A 17,357-nucleotide genomic window follows, 5' to 3' on the forward strand; every position below is an offset into this window, starting at 1 on the left:
TTCTGCAGTTTGACAATAACGTGTCTTAGTGTGGACTGTGAAATTCAGCTAGCACACCCCACCAGTTCCTAATGCTCCGTCACTGGAGAACTGTTAAGTTCTAACTATTAAGGGAGCGTGGCTAAGGATAGCAGATGGTTGGCATGAAGACTGGCCTGGAATGGAGTGCTAAGGAGCGTAACTGACACTTCTGACCCCTAGTGTCACAGGGTTGATTTGGGACTGCAGCTTCAAGAGTCATCCCTGTTACTAAACTGAGGACAGCGCAAGGTTACATGTTGTATTTATCAGAGGACCGTGTTCTTGGTGGTCTCAGATGGGTGTCGCTGGAGACCCCAGGTTCTGAGACTAAACAATTGCTTGGTCATAGCTGAAAGGCCAGGCCCTGCGACTGGCGTGCTGGGGACAGTCCATTGTTAAGGTGGGGGAGGGGGCAAGATGGGAGGACTAGGGCCGAAAGCCTGAGAAGAGGCAATGAAGGCAGGCAGGGGATAATTCAGCAAAGCAGCAATAAGGATGTCTGAGAGCCAGGAGGAGAGAAGCAAGAAAGGGGCTGTCACAAAAGCCGAGGGACGAAGGTAGCTGCAGATCCAAGTGAAACACTCCAGAAGCCATATTTTCTGGAAGAAACCTGGAAGATTCCTGCCCTCACCAATCTGAATTCCCTGAGCACAGTCCCTAGATTCCCTGCCCATACAAAAGAGCAGACTTCCCAATACATACACAGTGACTCCGGCCGTAGGTCTCCCAGGGACCTACATTTTTGTGGAGGAGCAGACTCAGGAGCTCGGGATATGGGTGCCACTCCTTGGTCCCTGTCTCTACAGATGCGTGAGTAGGAACACAGCCAAAGCCACAGATTTGTGAAGAAGCAAAGTTTATTAGAACTAAAGGCCACAAAGCATGAAGGCTTAGTGTGGAGGAAGTAAACGAAGGCAGATATCCTTTGACCACTTACGGAATGCATCTTTCTACTCCATTTCGTGAAAGTGTACAAATTTTGATTAGTCAGTCCTCAACACCATCTTCACTTTCAAAGAGAGTGTAAGGGGGCGGAAGGTGGCCCTAAACAGGCCTCAGAGTCAGACTGAAGTGGCGGTTTGTGGTGGACAGACTTCACCCTCTTGTGTCTGCTGAGGTGGGACTTCTGGCCAAAGCCTTGGCCACACGTCTTGCACACGTAAGGCTTCTTCCCCTGGTGCGTCACCTGGTGCAAGACGAGGTGTGACTTCTGGGTAAAGCCTTGGCCACACTCCCTGCACAAGCAAGGCTCCTCTTCTGAGTGCACCCACTTATGTGTGATTAGAGCTGACTTACTGCCAAAGCCCAGCCCGCACTGCCTGCACGCGTACGGCTTCTCCCTCGCGTGCTTCCGCTTGTGCCGGATGAGGCCGGCCTGGTGGCTGAAGCCTCGCCCACACTCCCTGCACACATACGGCTTCTCCCCTGAGTGTGTCCTCTGGTGTGCAACGAGGTTTGACCTCTGGCTGAAGCCTCGCCCACACTCCTCACACACCATGGGCTTCTCCCCTGAGTGCGTCCTCTGGTGTCTGATGAGATTTGACTGCTGGCTGAAGCCTCGCCCACAGTCCTTACACACAATGGGCTTGTCCCCTGAGTGGATGTTCTGGTGTCTGTTGAGATGGGACTTGAGACTGAAGCCCCGCCCACACACCCCGCACACGTAAGGCTTCTCCCCGGTGTGTGTCCGCCTGTGTGAGATGAGGGTCGAATTCTGGCTAAAGCTGTGCCCACACACCCCACACACATACGGCTTCTCCTTGGAGTGTGTCCTCTGGTGGTTGACGAGGGTGGTCCTCTGCCGAAAGCACCGCCCACACTCCTTGCAGGCGTAGGGCTTCTCCCCTGAGTGCGTCCTCTGGTGTGAGATCAGGTTGGACCTGTCGCTGAAGCCCAGCCCACAGTCACCGCACACGATGGTCTTCTCCTCCAGGTGTGTCCTCTGGTGTCTCACAACAGCTGACTTCTGGCTGAAGCCCTTCCCGCACTCCTGGCAGACATAGGGCTTCTCCCCGGAGTGTGTCCTCTGGTGTATGATGAGGTTTGACTTCTGACTGAAGCCTCGCCCGCACTCCCCGCACATGTAAGGCTTTTCGCCCGAGTGTGTCCTCTCGTGGATGACGAGGGTCGACTTGCGGTTAAACCCGCGCCCGCACTCCCGGCACACGACCGGTTTCTCCCCGGAGTGGGCCTTCTGGTGCCTGGCCAGGCTCTTCTTTAGACTAAAGCCCTTCTCACAGATGCCGCACATGTACGGCTTCGCCCCTGAGTGGATCCTCTGGTGGCTGAGCAGGTTTGTCATCTTGCTGAAACCCAGCCCGCACTCGCCACAGCTGACTGTCCCAAAGCCGAAGACCTCTATCCTCTTCAGCAACCCGTCTCCTTCCTCGGGGCTCCCCGCCCGAGCGGGGCCGGTCTCTATTTCCAGTCCTCGGATGCCATTCAGGGAGCTGACCGGCTGCCCTGCGGGGGGCCTGGGGAACGCTCCTGAGGTCCTTTTCTTTGTCTTCCCAAACGAAGGCTGGGCGCCTTCTCTCTCCTGACCCTCTGCTCCATCATTCCAGGAGCTCCCGTCAGAGGCTTGCTGCTGCTGCTCCTTCTGGTCCTCTGGGCTCAGACTTCCCGGCTGGACGGGCTCTTCTGCACATAAGCACGTGAAGAGCCAGGGCGGACGGCGGCACAGCACGTGCTGCACGCGGAGCCCCTGACTGGAGAAACCCGGGGGGCGGAGCGGACTGAGGTGCAGGTCTGGCTTTGGTTCTGCTGCAGGAAGAAAAGGCTGAGTCAGGATGGAGACGGAGCTGCCAAAGCCGCTCTGCCTCGTCCGACGGTAAGACCCGATGCCCTGTTCTGCAAAATGCTTAGAACTCAAGGCCTACCCAATCACACGCTTCCTTCAGGGCCAAGAGGCAAAACGGAGGGCTACACTGGTACTCACACAACCAATGGAAACTCCCCCTCCCGGGTGAGACCCAGCCTCACAATTTTTTTCGAATTCCATTTCAGTTTCCCAACTGGCTTTTCATGGCCTCCCTTCCTCCCGCCGGGCTTGCCTTTTTTCTTTAGATCACTCAGTTTTCTCCCACATTCTTGCTTGGATCTTTTTAAAAACTAGTGACAAGAAGCCCACGAAGGTGGGAGGGAACTGAGAGGGAGGGGCCAACCCAGCAGAGGAAGGAGGCGAGCCAGCAGGGCAGCTCGAGCGAGGACAGGGTCCGGCGGGGCGGCCACGCCAGGCCCCGCACACAGCAGCCCAAGGTGCGGACAGCGGCCTCCCCCCTCCCAGCCCCCGAGCCGCCCAGGGCTGGCTCCCCACTCACCTGGGCAGGGGCCCGGCGGGCCTTTCCTCTCTTCTTTCCAGGTTTCCCTCCCTTGCTCCAGCTGGGTGATGAGTTTGGGTTTAGAAAATGGAATTCCTGCTCAGAGGAAAAGAAAACAACATGGCTGGAGGTTACAGGCTCAAAGGCCAGGTCCTGACTCAGAGCCAAACCAGGCGGGGAGTTTCACAGAGTGATGGGAAGGCCAGGAATGGGGAGCGCGACGGTGGGAGGTGAGCCAGGGCCCAGGGCGGGCTCTGCTCCCTGCTGGGTAGGTGGACACCGCCCCCGTTTAAAAGAAAATGGCCAGGAAGAGGCGTCCCGCTTCCCAAGAGCCTGGGGGGAAAGGCCTGGAAATGCACGGTATCATACACACCACACACAGACACACACACACCACACACAGACACACACGCCTCTACCCATTTTAGCTCTACAAAACCAGACCTTCTGGGGCAAGAGGGAACAGTGTCTCTGCTTTTGAGTCCAACCCGAAGGCAAAGACAGAAAGCACGATGACTGCTTCAGGCATCGACTAAAACGCCCAGCAGCAGGGACACGGCCAGAGATGCCAGGCTTACCCAGGGAGACCAGGTTTCTGTAGTTCTCCAGCATCACGTCCCTGTACAGGGTCCTCTGCGCAGGGCTCAGCAGCCTCCACTCCTCCTGGGTGAAGTCCACGGACACATCTCTGAATGCCATGTGTGCCTAGAACAGAAACCGCAGCCCTGCTCAGCCAGGAGCCAGCCTTGCCCGGGACCCAGGGTGAGGGGTAGGGAGAAGGCCTCCGGGGGAGGCAGGTGAGAGATCGAGACCCTGCCTTTGACCCTGGCACCCTGCGTTCCGAGACCTTTAAACCCACGTCACCATCTGTGCAGTGGCGCTTGTGAACCTGCACATTCAAGATCCTGCTGGGCTGTTTTGGAGAATACCTGCAAAAAATGGAGTCTGGAACTTTAAATCTAGGCTGAGGGAAGAGCAAACAACGTAAAAATGAAATAACAGTAAAGTAACAGACTTCTGACTTTTAAAAATTTGAAAGAACAGTCCGAACAATGGTATCAGTGTTCAAGCAGCTGAATGACAAGTTCATACAATTCAACAACGGCGAGGACCAGACTGCAACTCAGCGCTTCCCCCCAATCCCCAGCCCCCTCCGCCTGCTGGGGCCCGAGAGGCACCCGAGGGAAGCGCTGAACACGAATCTGAGCCGCACTGCCTTGGTGTGGCGCCCACCCCTGCCACCCGCTGGCGGCTCCGTCTTCTCACCTGTGACACATGGGTCACAGCCCACTGAACTCCTGCCACACACTGCGGGTGCTCAGGATGCACATGCTTGGCTCCTCAGTCTACAAATTCATCTCTACATGCCACTCCCATCCCCCTGCCCAATTTTACTATTTTTATTGCAACACTATTTGCAATAAAAATGCGCACACTGGAGTACAGACATCAGGAACGGTTTCGTGAGAGGCCCAGGAATTTGGTCTTGAATGAACAGCAGGACTCAAGGGAAGACTGAAGTGCCCAGATTTCCTGATGAAAAGCTGCTCGACATCACTAGTATCAGGGAAATGCAGACCTACATCACAACGAGACACCATCTCACACCTGTCAGAGTGCGTCACCAGAAAGAACACAACAAATGTTGGCAAGGACGTGGAGAAGAGGGAACCCCTGTACACTGCTGGTGGGAATGTAAATTGGTGCAGCCAGTATGGAAAATATGGAGGTTTCTCAAAAACCTAAAAATAGAACCAACATACGGCCCAGCAATTCCACTCTGGCATATATACGAGAAAAACAATTCAGAAAGACAGACACCCCGCTATTAGCAGCAGCCTTATTTATAATTGCTGAGATACAGAAGCATCCCAGTGTACATCAGCAGATGAATGGATAAAGAAGACGCAGCATACATATGTAACAGAGTACAACTCACCCATAAGAGAGAAGGGTATTTTGCCATTTGCAGCCCTTCATTCACTTTTTTTTTCCACGTCAAAAAGCAGAATTTTAAAACTGGCATAAACATTTCCACTGCATGAAAAACATCAAAATATCTAGAAATAAACTTAACCAAGGAGGTTACCTATACTCTGAAAACTGTAAAGCATTGATGAAGGTAACTGAAGATGATACAAAGAAATGGGAAGATGTCTTGTGCTCTTGGATTGGAAGAATCAACACTATCAAAATGGCCACACTACCCAGAGCAACCCACAGATCCAGTGCAACCCCCGTCAAAATACCCACAACATTCCTCACAGAACTAAAACAAATAACTCCAAAATCCACATGGAACCACAAAAGACCCCAAATTGCCAAAGTAATCTTTTGTAGGTCTTTTTTTTTCTCTTCTTTTTTTTCTCATTTCTTATGTTTTGATGACTAGAGAAGGTCCTTTAACATTTGTTGTAAAGCTGCTCTGGTGGTGCTGAATTCTTTTAGATTTTGTTTATCTGTGAAGCTTTTGATTTCTCCATCAAGTCTGAATGAGAGACTTGCTGGATAGAGTATTCTTGGTTGCAGGTTTTTCCCTTTCATCACTTTAAATAAAGTGATGAATAAAGGCCACTCCCTTCTGGCCTGTAGAGTTTCTGCCAACAAATCAGCTGATAACCTTACTGGAGCTCCCTTGCATTTATTTGTTACTTTTCTCTTGCTAATTTTAACATTTCCTCCTTATCCTTAATTGTCAATTTGATGACCATGTGCCTTGGTGTGCTCCTCTTTGGTGCTTCCAGGACTTGGGTGACTGTTTCCTTTCCCAAGTTAAGGAAGTTTTTGGTTATTATCTCTTCACAAAATTTCTCAGGTCCTTTCTCTCTTCTCTTTCTCGGACCCCTGTAATGAGTATCAGTGTGCTTCATGTTGCCCCAGAGTTCTCTTAAACTATTGCTTTGTTTTGGTTTTTTCTGGTGGTGGTTGTAGGGTGCCTTCATGCCAGGGTTCAATCTAAGGTGTTGACTTAAGGTTTTCTCATGTCTTTTCTGATCCTGTGCCTTTTCCAGGGGTAATATTTCCAGAGGTGGTAACTTTCAAAATCGACGAAGTCAAACAGGCTGCAGGTAATGTAAGTTACACTAGAGCCGGGATCTGCCAGGTACCCACAAGGCAGTCAGGACAAGAGGCAAGGCTGTGTCCGCCCTGTGGCAGCCAGCGTGGAAACGCAGGGAACACTCACCATCACCCTGGCTCTCCGGGACCCTGTGGCCAATTTTCCTGGTATCCCTAAAGGAGGGTATCTCAGAAGGCAGATCTGGGTGAGGAAAGCAGAAATTAGAGGGTGTAAGCTGGAAATGCTCTCCAACCCTACAATTAGGGGAGGGGGGCATGGTGGAAGCACAACCCTCTGGTTCTTCACCAGGGCGCAGGAAGAAAGCTGAGAGAGCCAGGCCTTTAGCTGGTTCAGTCCTAAGCTCTCCCGATCCCAACAAACTAAATGGAGACAGAGGTCTTTGAGGCCACCTACTTACAGTAGGTGTTAACGCATCATTATTAATGTGAGGGGTTGTGAAAATGGTATTAACTGTGGCTGTTTTTCTAAGAAATATATCCTGAAGCGCTTACAGATGAAAATGATCCGTGGGGTTGCTTTAAAAACACTTCAGAAAAAACTGGACAACTCCCCCGCCCCCGCCCAAGACTGCTGCATGGTGATTACTGTTAAAGCTGGGGTTTTATTATATTATCCTTGCTTCGAACATGTTTGAAATTTTTCCATTAATAAAAATTATTTAAAAGTTCCTAAACGCCACCAAAACACCCCCACAAAACACAAAAACCCAGACAGATGCAGCAAATACGGCAAAATACAAACAAGTGTTACATCAAGATGATGCACATGATGATGTTCACTGTGCTATCGTCTCCTTTATTTTTAAGATTTTTCATTAAAAAAGTAAAACGTATACAAGTTTTAATTGACTAGCCAAGACAGAGAAATCATTGCCTTGAGAGCAAAACCAGTGAAACCTAAAGCAATAACGAAGGCCAAAAACTGGGCAGAAAAATCAAAGATCCATTTTGAAATAATGAATTATGATGACGCAGGTTAAACTAAGATGTATGATGATTTGGACTAAGTGATCAAGAAAAGTTTTTTAAAATGGCAAATCACTCATAAAGGGATATCAAAAGGTATCTGAAAGGACATTTATTTTTGCGGTTTTATTTCATTATATTTAATTATACATGTGACTGTTAGAATTGAGTGCAGTCTGAAGAGTATAAAGTAAAATGTTTAGTTCTCTTTCTGGATTTTGCCCCAGGCCCACACCCTTCCCAGGGTAACACTGTTCACTGTTTAGTGAGTACTCGTTTATTTATACCTTTATCTCTTAATCTTCATTCATATTTATGTACACATGCAAATAACGTTATTTTCCCCAAATAAAAATCATCTGCCCTGCTCTTTGGCTTGTCTCCATTTAGGATCCTGGGGCTATCTGTTCTTGCACTCACAGAGCTGACTCCACTCCTTACTAGCCACCGGCAGACTACGTTTTCTCTAACCAAGTGTTCCTCTGTCACGTGACAGTGAGCGTGCGGTGTCTGACTCTCACCAACCAGCTCACGAGCCACAGCTCTCCGCACATCTCAGTAATAACAGAAGAGCGGGTCTCTGGGCTTAATATCGAGCGCACGCTTAGGCTTCTGAATCGCCCTCCAGAGGCACAGCAATTCACCACCCCAATGAGCACTCGACAGGGCCCCTTTCCACACTTGTCACAACACTTGATTCCATCCATTTTTTAAATTACCGATGATTTGGGTTTAAAAAAAGACCAACCAACTCATTGTTTTCACTTGTCTTCAACTCTAGAAAGTAGGAAAAAAAAGTAGAAACTAAGAAGAAATGAAAATGTTTTTAAAAAAGAACCCAAATTAGTACATTTAAAACTAGTAGCATTAGACTCTTATGCTGACGGAATAGCTTATATCTAATTAACCCTCTTGCTAATAACTATAAACCCTAATCAAAATACAAATAGCACCTATTTGAAGACAAAAGCAACCAAGAGCATCCAGAAACTGGAGGGGATATGACCCTTGAAAGGAGGGACACGCTGAGTGAGACCTGTATTTAACCCCTTTTTCATCTGAGGGCGCGTCCTAGTCTGGGTGGCTTCCAGACTTCCTGGAAACCGCACAGCAAGACGCTAGACAAGTGTGAGCAACAAAGGAGCCCCAAATCTACATGTAATCCCGCTAAAAACTTCTAGCTGAATACGGAATGTGTAAACACAAAGCGAGGCACCAAGGAGCTCGGTGGATCAGGGAAGCTGGGAGGCTGATTGAGTCGTGCAAGGATTTCAGCTACAGGAGAGGTCAAGTTGAGAGTCTCAGTCAGTCAGGTGAGAGCAGACTGCTAAATACCTTAATTAAGCTCCCACTGAAACGCAAGTAAACCCCACAAAACATTATCCTTTCAACTAGACAGAATGCCCTAACTTCAAAATACCTGTAAATGCATTACCTATTAAAAAAAAGCAAAACCCTAAACCAGCGAGCTGTCTCCTATACCCTCAACACCAAGCCACGGGGAGCGCCACAGGGGCCGGCGGGTAAGGGGGAAGAGAGGCACTCGCGGCAGGTTTAAAGCTGACTGAAAGCCACCAGCAGAAAAGAAAGGCCGCACGATGAGAAAATACAGCACTTACCACCGGGAAGGGGTTTGAAAGTGGAGGCAGGATGAGAATGGGAGGCCTAGGAAAGATACAGCTCTGGGGAAAGGGGGATTACAAGCAAGGAAGAGGCGCCCCTTGGAAAATGCAAGTTAAAGGGAGAAATTTAGGGCCTTGCAAAACAGAAGGGAATAAGAAAAAAATAAGGACGTACAGCCTCTCCGCACTGCAATCCAGTAAAGTCGTACTTGCCACACTGACGGAGTTTTCCTGCGCTAGAAAATTTCAAAACCACTAGAATCTGAGAGCTGTCTACAGAAATGTGAATGTGTGGCCTTCATCTATAGAAAAACCAAAGCAAAACATAATAATCCAAAATTCAGCTAAGGAAAACTCCACAGAAACTTTTTTTTTTTGACAAAGCCGTAACAAGATACTCCAAGTTGAATTATGTAGCCTCAAGCATTTGGGAATATGAGAAATCATCTTGAATCAAAAATTTAAATGTGTAACTATGTGGGTGATGAATGTTAGCTAAACCTATTGTGGTAACCATTTTGCAACATATACATATATACATCCAATCATTATGTTGCAAACCTTAAACAAATACAACGTTATGTGTCAATTATATCACAGTAAAACTGGGGGGAAAATTCAAAAGCCAAGAGTGGACAAAAAATGGACAACAAATAGACAAAAAAAATTAAACAAAATGAGAGTTCATTGAACTTCAGAAAAAAAGACATTACATAAGAAATGAAGACTAAATTACAAGACACCAAGGAAGAATAGATTGAAATGAAACATGATGGGCACTAAAGAACCGCAGGAAAACCACTGAAGAGAATTAAAAGTGAAATCTGTTGACATCTCCCAACATACTGGTTGGCCTCATCCATTCCTCCCGAATTAGCTCTATCTACATCTGGTTGGGTTATTCACTCATTTCACTCTTACTGTGTGACAGATACTATTTCAGACACTGGGGAACAGAAGTGGACAGAGACAAAAACTTGCCCTCACTGACATGACAGTTTAGAGGGGGAAGATGGACGTATTACATTAAGAAATAAAACACACACTCCATCATCAGAAAGTGATGAGTGAGATGAAGAAAAACAAGCAGGGAAGCAGAAAAGAAGTAACAGAAAAGGGGTGGGGTTTTGCTACTTTAAATAGTGGTTAGGGAAGACCTCTCTGAGAAGGCGACTGAGTACAAAATCTCTGAAGGGTGTCAGGGAATGAGCCAAGTGAGTAACTTCGAAAAGAGCAAGAGAATAGCCAGTGCAAAGGCCCTGAGGCAAGAGTCAGCCTGGCAGGGTCAAGGCACAGAGCCAGTTCACTGTGGCTGGTGTGCGTGACTGACAATACATGGGGAGACTGTACCAAGTTCGACTTTGACTGAGATGAGATGCCACTGGCGGGTTTTCAGCAAAGGTGTGACATGATTTGACTGACATTTTAAAAGATCCCTCTGGTCGCTGTACTGACTTCGGGGGACAAGGGAGGAAGCAAAGAGATCACTTAGGTGAAATGGTGGCCTGAACCAAGGTGGGAGCAGCAGTGGGTGGAGAGCTGGGGTGGAGCATCAGAGCAGGAGAAGGGAGTCGAGGCTGACTCTCAAGGCCTGGGCCTGAGCACTGAAGCTGAAGGAGCTGCCACGGCCCCTGCTCCCTTTTACAGCTAAATCCCTGAAAGAACTGTCTACACTCCACGGGGATGGAGCATGTTTCGGGGGCTGCTGATCAGTTTGCTGTTGGATACATTAGGTCTGGGTGCCCATGAGATACCCAAGTGGACATGTGAGGTAGACAGGGGCCTGGAATTTGGAGTGGAAGGCACAGGTCTAGGCTGAACCTCACAGGCCCCTGAGAGTGGACGGGGCCACCAAGGAGAGACGCAGCTGGAGATGAGAGGTCTGAGAGCTGGCCTGGGCCTTCCGCAGTGGGGGTGCAGGAGTGGAGGAGCAGCCCACGAGGCAGGAGGGAAACGGGAAACCTGGGACAGTCACGTGGAAGGAGCCTAAGAAGGAAGCAGACCGCTGGGAGACAAGCCGCTGGACAACAAGCAGCTAGAAAACAAGCCGCACCTAGATTTCCATGAGCTTAAAACATTGTATTCACACTTACTTGCTTAAAATGCACATGCTCGCTTTGTTTTAATGTTTTACGCAGTAGAGACCTATAACATGTATTATGCTGAAGAAAACTTGTAAGGAGAAATCTTAAGGTTGACCATTAGGGCACAAAGAGGGCAGTTATTTCCTTAGGGTAAATCAATGGACGGTCCTGGGAAGCCAGATCATCCGCCAACAGAACCTGGTTCTGGCGTGAAAGCATGCTGTTTAACCCAGGAGGACTATCTGCTATCTCCAGGTGTCCCAGAGGCCATCGCAGGATAGACTCAGAAGGGTCGCACACCCCAGGAGGGGGATTGTTCCTGGACCGGACAGGCCTGAAATTAACCAGCTAGCCAGCAGGCAGAACTTAGTGCTTATCGCATGAAATATCTAAAGCCCCACCTGTTTGATTGCATTTTTTTCTGAGCTGTATACTCCTAATAAATATGATGTCGACCAGGCTTTCGGCACTCTCGAGCCATGAGGTCTTGAGTCCCCTGGTCCCATCTTCGCTCTTTACTTTGTGTCTTTGTTTCTTACCTGTCCTCAGACGCGGTCCCGAGCTGCACTGCAGGCACAGGCAACCACTTAAAAGGCTGCCTGGGCGCTGACTGACATTAAGCCACAGGGAGCTCACTGGTAACTTAGACAAGAATTTGTTTTTGTAACTTTTTTTTTTTAAATGGAGGTACTGGGGATTGAACCTGGGACCTCGTGCATGCTAAGCACACACTACCACTGAGCTAACAACCTCCCAGACAAGAATATTTTTTAACGGGTAGAGTTGAAAAAGCCTCCTTGGAATATTTAAAAGGCAATGGAAGGATATTAAGGGCAACGGCAAGAATAAAGAAGGCTTTCAAGGAGTTTCGCTCTAAAGGGGAGGAAAGACGCAGGGCAACAGCTGGAGGGAAACCATGGTCACTGCTCTGCTCCAAACCCTTTCCAAGGCCCTCCTGCCCCAGATCGGGTCCACACTAACTTGGCACCTAGGCTCACTCCAATAATGCCTGAACCACACTCTCCAATCAATTTCCCATGTCAGCTTCCGCTCCCGCCGCAACCTGGTCCTCATGATGCGTTGCACACTTAGTCTAACCAGGTGCCAGGAACTGGATCAGTGGCTCAAGAGACACAAGGCGCCTGACCCTCAAAAAATCACCCCAAGTCCTGCAGGACAGCGGGACAGCGATGACGCAGCCTGAGAGCCCCAGGGCCCTGACACATCCAGCATCCTGCCCCAACAGGGGGCCCGGGAGCAGGAGCTGACACTGAAGCAGAGGGGTGTTGGGAAACAAAGGCAGACAATGGGATCTACTTCCCGGCTGCTGAAACCAGGGTCTGAAAAGGGTGCTGAGTAGAGGAGGAGACTGAAAAGGGGACTTGGAGGAGAAGCTGGAGGTATTCATAATAACCCCAGTTAACAATGACTTGGAATTTACTACGTACCAGATCTCTAACCTCATCACAAGTGTTACTAGGGGAGGGTACAGCTCAGTGGTAGAGTGCGTGCCTAGCATGCACAAAGTCCTGGGTTCTATCCCCAGTCCCTCCTATAAACAAACAAACAAACAAGCCAGCAAGCCAGCCAGCCAGGCTAATCACCTCTCCCCTCAAAAAATAAAAATAAATAAATAAGTAACTAAAAAGAATTTGTCTCATTACAAGTGTTATCACAACCAACATCCCTGCAAGGTGGGCACCAGTATGATCCTCATTTGGCAGATGAGGAAAAGAAGGCTCAGAGAGGTAAAGTAACATGCTCAGGGCCACACAGCTAGACATGTGAAACTGAGATTTGACCCCAAGCAGTCTGACTTGGGGGTCGAGACAGAAGCAAATGATTAGAAAGGTCTCAGGCTGAATGGCAAGATCAGTATTTAAACCTCAGGTGCCCAACTCAAGGTGGGGTGGGGCAGGAAGAGGGACAAGAAGGCGGAGAAGAGACAGGAAGCAAGGACAGTGCGCCGCGCCCGCGCCGGAGTGGAGACCAGGGAGGAAGAAGGAATCAAGGGGGCGGCACAGGAGCCCTGAGAACACGGCAGCCAACCGCACGGGAGGTGCGTTCGGAAAAAACGGAGGCCAGGAAAACGCATGGGGCCCAGCTCGTGCCACGGGCAGAGGTTGCAGATGTTAACCTAGGTCTGCAAGGCCAGTAGAAACAGGAGAGAGAACGGCGGAGACAGGGAAAAATCACCCCCACTGAATTCTAGATCCACCCCCCTCTCCTGCCTGACCAGAGCTGTTCTGACTGAAAAAAGTTTTAAAACAAGTGGAGAAAGAACTCTTGAGTCCGTTGGGTGTAACAGCGAAGTGGCGGTTTTGTTAAAATAATCAGTCCTGATGTGTTAGAGTTGCCTCCTGAGGTGTCTGCAGGTGCAGGGCTGCTGCCAATATTCTGGCAGGACAAGGACGGGACGGCGTGGGACCGAACAGGGACACAAGGCTGAGGCTGTTCACAGCAGACAGCCGGCAGTGAGCAGGCCTGAACAAACGCTGAGGGGGACACTGGCGCGAGGATGGCGGGGCTGTGAAGGGGGGTGCCGGGTCTGAAGAAGAGTCTCGGGGAAAATGGTCCCCCTGACAACAGGCCTTGTTTCCTGCGGAAGGCAGTGGGGGCTCTGATCCCCGGATGGGGTGTTTATAAGGCACAAGATGTCAAAGATGAGGGAAGGAAACCCACCCGTGGTTCGGCATGCAAAAGGCAAGCGGTGCCCACCTGAGGCTGGGCTGTCGGGAGCCCAGGAGTCCTCCCCCTGCCCACCAGGAGTCACTGGAAATGCTCAAGCTCCAGCAGGGTAGGGTTTCCTCTCCCTTAAAGGCATCCGGAGTGGTCCTGCCATAGAAGAAAAGATTGCGGGAGGCTTGCTGGGCACAGAGCCAGGACGTGGACTGTGAGCCCAGTCTGCTCCCACCCATTGCTGACACAGCCTGAGCTGATCTCTCACCTGTGATCTTAATAAGGAAAATGAACACTCACTGGACACTGGAATCCACCAGAGACTATTCCAGGCGCTGTATGAGTTCTACCTCGTTCTGGCCTCACAATAACACAGTGAAACACAATTTATCTTCATTTTACAGATGAGAAAATTGAGGCACAGTGAGGTCAGTCTCTTGCCCTAGGTGACACAGTTCTAAAGTGACAAAGTCTGGATGAAATCTGGCTGTTGTTGAACAGGGCAGTGACAGCAAAACCTCTGTGGGTTGTAAGGATTCTCAGTGTATCATTTTGAGATGAATCAAGATTGGTCATGGGGTGATAAGGGTTAAATCTGGGTGATGGGTCTATGGAGTTGTATTTGTTTGTTTGAAATTTCTTCGTAATAAAAATTTAAATGGAACTCAAAGTCCCCAAGCCCAGCCACACCAGAGATGTGTAAATCCATGATTCCTGTGACCAGTGATGGTCCCCAGGACTTCTAAAAAACTTGCCCAATGGGCCCCAGACGACCTCCTCATCCAAGGCCATAACCCAGGGACGACCAGTCAAACTGAGATCCTAAGATCAAGCCAAGATGGCCACTCCACACCCAGCCCAGCCCGGGCACGTTTGCCCAAGTCCGACCGCCCCTCCGCGGGATGCCTTAGCAAAGCCAAGGGGCAGCTGGGCCCGAAGTAAGACTACCAGCCCCCACCCACCAAAACTCCAGACACCTGGCCCCAGGGGCGGCCCTCACCCCACCACCTAGGAAACATCAGGCCCCCCAAAGCTCACTTACTCAACGGGCCCCCAAACCCGGGGACTTGTGGCATGAGCGACGCCTTCTCCCAATATTGCTATTTAGGCCAAGGCCGAACATGTCCTCACTCACAGGAACCCTAGGACGAGCCCGGTGCCCAGCACCCATAACCACTGGCCATCAAGGCTGAGCTTCGCCCACGTTCCGCGGAGATGCGCGCCCACATCCCAAAATGTGACATCCGGGAGGCCACGACAGCGCGTCCCCGCCACCACCCCCACTCCCCGCCACCCGCACCGTCCCCAGCCACAGCCCATAAACCAGCCTTTCAGGACTTACCTTTCCGCGCGGGGAAGGGCACGGCTGCGACGAGGGTCCCTCGGGAGCCTCACTCACCAGCGCCACCAAAGAACAAGGGGTCACTCCAGCCACCAGCTAGGCATCTACTCCAGGAGGAAGCCGGGACTACACTACCCAGAATCCCCCGCCCAGCGCCAGGACCACAGCTCCCAGGATGCTCGGTGTTCCCCCAAAGTGCGCCGCTGGCCCCCCGTTCTCACTGGTCTGTGAGGGAGCAGTTTCTCGGTCTCATGCTCTGGCCACCGGAGAATGGCCACTATGGCACCTAGATTCCCTCTCTTTTTTCTTAAAACCAAGTAAATAAAATACACAGAGGATCCCGGGTGATGCTTCTCGCTGTGCCCTGATCCCTTCTCTAAAGCCTCCTCCTGAAAGACTACACTCCCCAGTAAACCCTGCGGTAACTTCCGCATCCGGTGCCGGCAGGCCCCCTCGGCTAGCGGAAATGACGTATTGGGGACCTGCCCTTAGGCTTCTTGGGTGGGCGCGCCTGCAGGGTGATGGGACTTGTGGTCTCAGCTCCAGTTACCAGTAACAAGCCTGTGTCAGTGTTCTGTGAGCGCTGTGCAAGCGAGATATCTTCCAACTCACATAATCGTTTAACTCACTTAAACCCCTGGTGGGACTGAAACAGAGAGGCAAAGCTGTTTTCCCGCGATCTCACAGCTGAGGGAGGGAGGCCGGACTGCTCTCCCTGAGATCCTTTCCTTTGCTGGGAGTCCACAAATTTATGGGCAATCTATCATCCATCTCCTGGGGGACAGGAACCTCACTGTTTGACCATAGCTTGGGGCTAAGGCCTTGGTCGTCTTGGCTCTGTCTACTAAAAAACACGACCTAGAAATTGAGAATTATATTTTATTTGGTGGCCTGGGAGACAGCCTGTAAGCTGGCTCTGAGGCACTGTACTAAAGAGGTAAGGGAGGAGCCAGGATATATAGAAGTTTTTGCTGAAAAAAGAAACGTAGTCAAATGTCAAAATATTACTGCTAATCGCAAAAGAACAGGCATCTTGATTTAATGATTTTAGTGTGTGAACGAAAAATATTGCAAACCATATCAGTAAACAATGCTGAAGCCATCAAGTCATCAGCGGCTGCTGACACCCCACAGCGAAGACAAGCCTGCAGCCCAGCCTTTGCAACCACTCACAATGGTGCCCTCTGAGGGGACTCAGAATAAGAAAGGACAGGATACCGGCCCTACATAGCTAGGTGCTTGTCAAAGGAATGAATTCAATGAGCCCAAATGTTTGCTTCCTACCGTACATAGAAAAGCACTAAATTCTTTTAACTTGAGATACCTGGTTTTCTTTAGACAACAAGCAATCTTTATTGTTCCAACTACCTGGTCTTTGTTGTAAAGCTCCTATATGTCTCTCCACATCCCTCTCTGCCCTACCCCACGACTCAGTCCTTCACCAAGAATTTAGCCGTGAGGACAAAGTCGCCTGCCGTATCAGTAAACAAAGGATGTCTAGGCCATCAAGCCATCAGCCCTTGTAGCCACCCCCAGCTCTGCACCCTGAGGGGATTTAGAATGGAGAGAAACAGTATATTGGCCCTACATAGTTAAGGTGCCTATCAAAGGAATGATTTCAATAAGCCAAGAGTCTTTCATCTTCCCATAGATAGAAAAGTGCTAAATTCATTAACTCGAGATATCTGGTTTTTCTTTAATTAACAGTAATTTTAAAAAAAATTTATTGAAGTACAGTCAGTTACAATGTGTCAATTTCTGGTGTGCAGCACAATGTCCCAGTCATGCATATACATACATATATTGGTTTTCATATTCTTTTTTCATTAAAAGTTTTACAAGATATTGAATATAGTTCCCCGTGCGATACAGAAGAAACTTGTTTTTTATCTATGTTTATATATAGTGGTTAACATTTGCAAATTTTGTGAATGAAAAATACTGCAAACCATACCAGTGAACAAACAATGCTGAAGCCAAGTTACCAGCAGCAGCCGCCACCCCACAGCGAAGACGAGCCTGCAGCCCAGCCTCTGCAACCACTCACAATGGTGCCCTCTGAGGGGACTCAGAATAAGAAAGGACAGGATACTGGCCCTACATAGCTAGGTGCTTGTCAAAGGAATGAATTCAATGAGCCCAAATGTTTGCTTCCTCCCATACATAAAAAAGCGCTAAATTCTTTAAGTTGAGATGCCTGGTTTTCTTTAGATAACAAGTAATCTTTTAATGTTCCAACTACCTG

The 17,357-nt window shown here is 49.5% G+C and overlaps 1 protein-coding gene across 4 annotated transcripts; it reads right to left on the reverse strand.

Annotated features, from left to right (window-relative positions):
* Positions 1-860: 860 nt before the first annotated feature.
* ZNF133 (zinc finger protein 133) lies at positions 861-15,270 on the reverse strand. 4 transcript variants are annotated; one of them, XM_010972910.3, is made up of 6 exons: positions 15,113-15,270; positions 13,810-13,926; positions 6,526-6,600; positions 3,920-4,046; positions 3,342-3,437; positions 861-2,781 (listed from the first exon to the last, which is right to left on the reverse strand). In XM_010972910.3, exons 3-6 carry the CDS (start codon positions 6,526-6,528, stop codon positions 1,034-1,036), a joined length of 1,974 nt encoding a protein of 657 aa, XP_010971212.1. In that variant the 5' UTR covers positions 6,529-6,600; positions 13,810-13,926; positions 15,113-15,270; the 3' UTR covers positions 861-1,033. The 4 variants fall into 4 exon arrangements, with proteins under 4 accessions (XP_010971212.1, XP_045364615.1, XP_010971213.1 ...); XM_045508659.2 differs by having other exon boundaries at positions 861-2,784; XM_010972911.3 differs by lacking the exon at positions 6,526-6,600 and having other exon boundaries at positions 861-2,784.
* Between the last annotated feature and the right edge of the window lie 2,087 nt (positions 15,271-17,357).

This window comes from Camelus bactrianus, chromosome 19 (genome assembly GCF_048773025.1).
Source record: "Camelus bactrianus isolate YW-2024 breed Bactrian camel chromosome 19, ASM4877302v1, whole genome shotgun sequence".
NCBI lineage: Eukaryota > Metazoa > Chordata > Mammalia > Artiodactyla > Camelidae > Camelus > Camelus bactrianus.

What these genes read in the sequence shown, in the direction of transcription:
- ZNF133 (XM_045508659.2), bottom strand. An exon ending in CAGAAACCTGGTCTCCCTGG is followed by an intron (nt 3,438 to 3,919) that starts GTAAGCCTGGCA and finishes TCCTCTGAGCAG; the next exon opens with GAATTCCATTTTCTAAACCC. An exon ending in CCCGCCGGGCCCCTGCCCAG is followed by an intron (nt 2,785 to 3,341) that starts GTGAGTGGGGAG and finishes TTCTTCCTGCAG; the next exon opens with CAGAACCAAAGCCAGACCTG.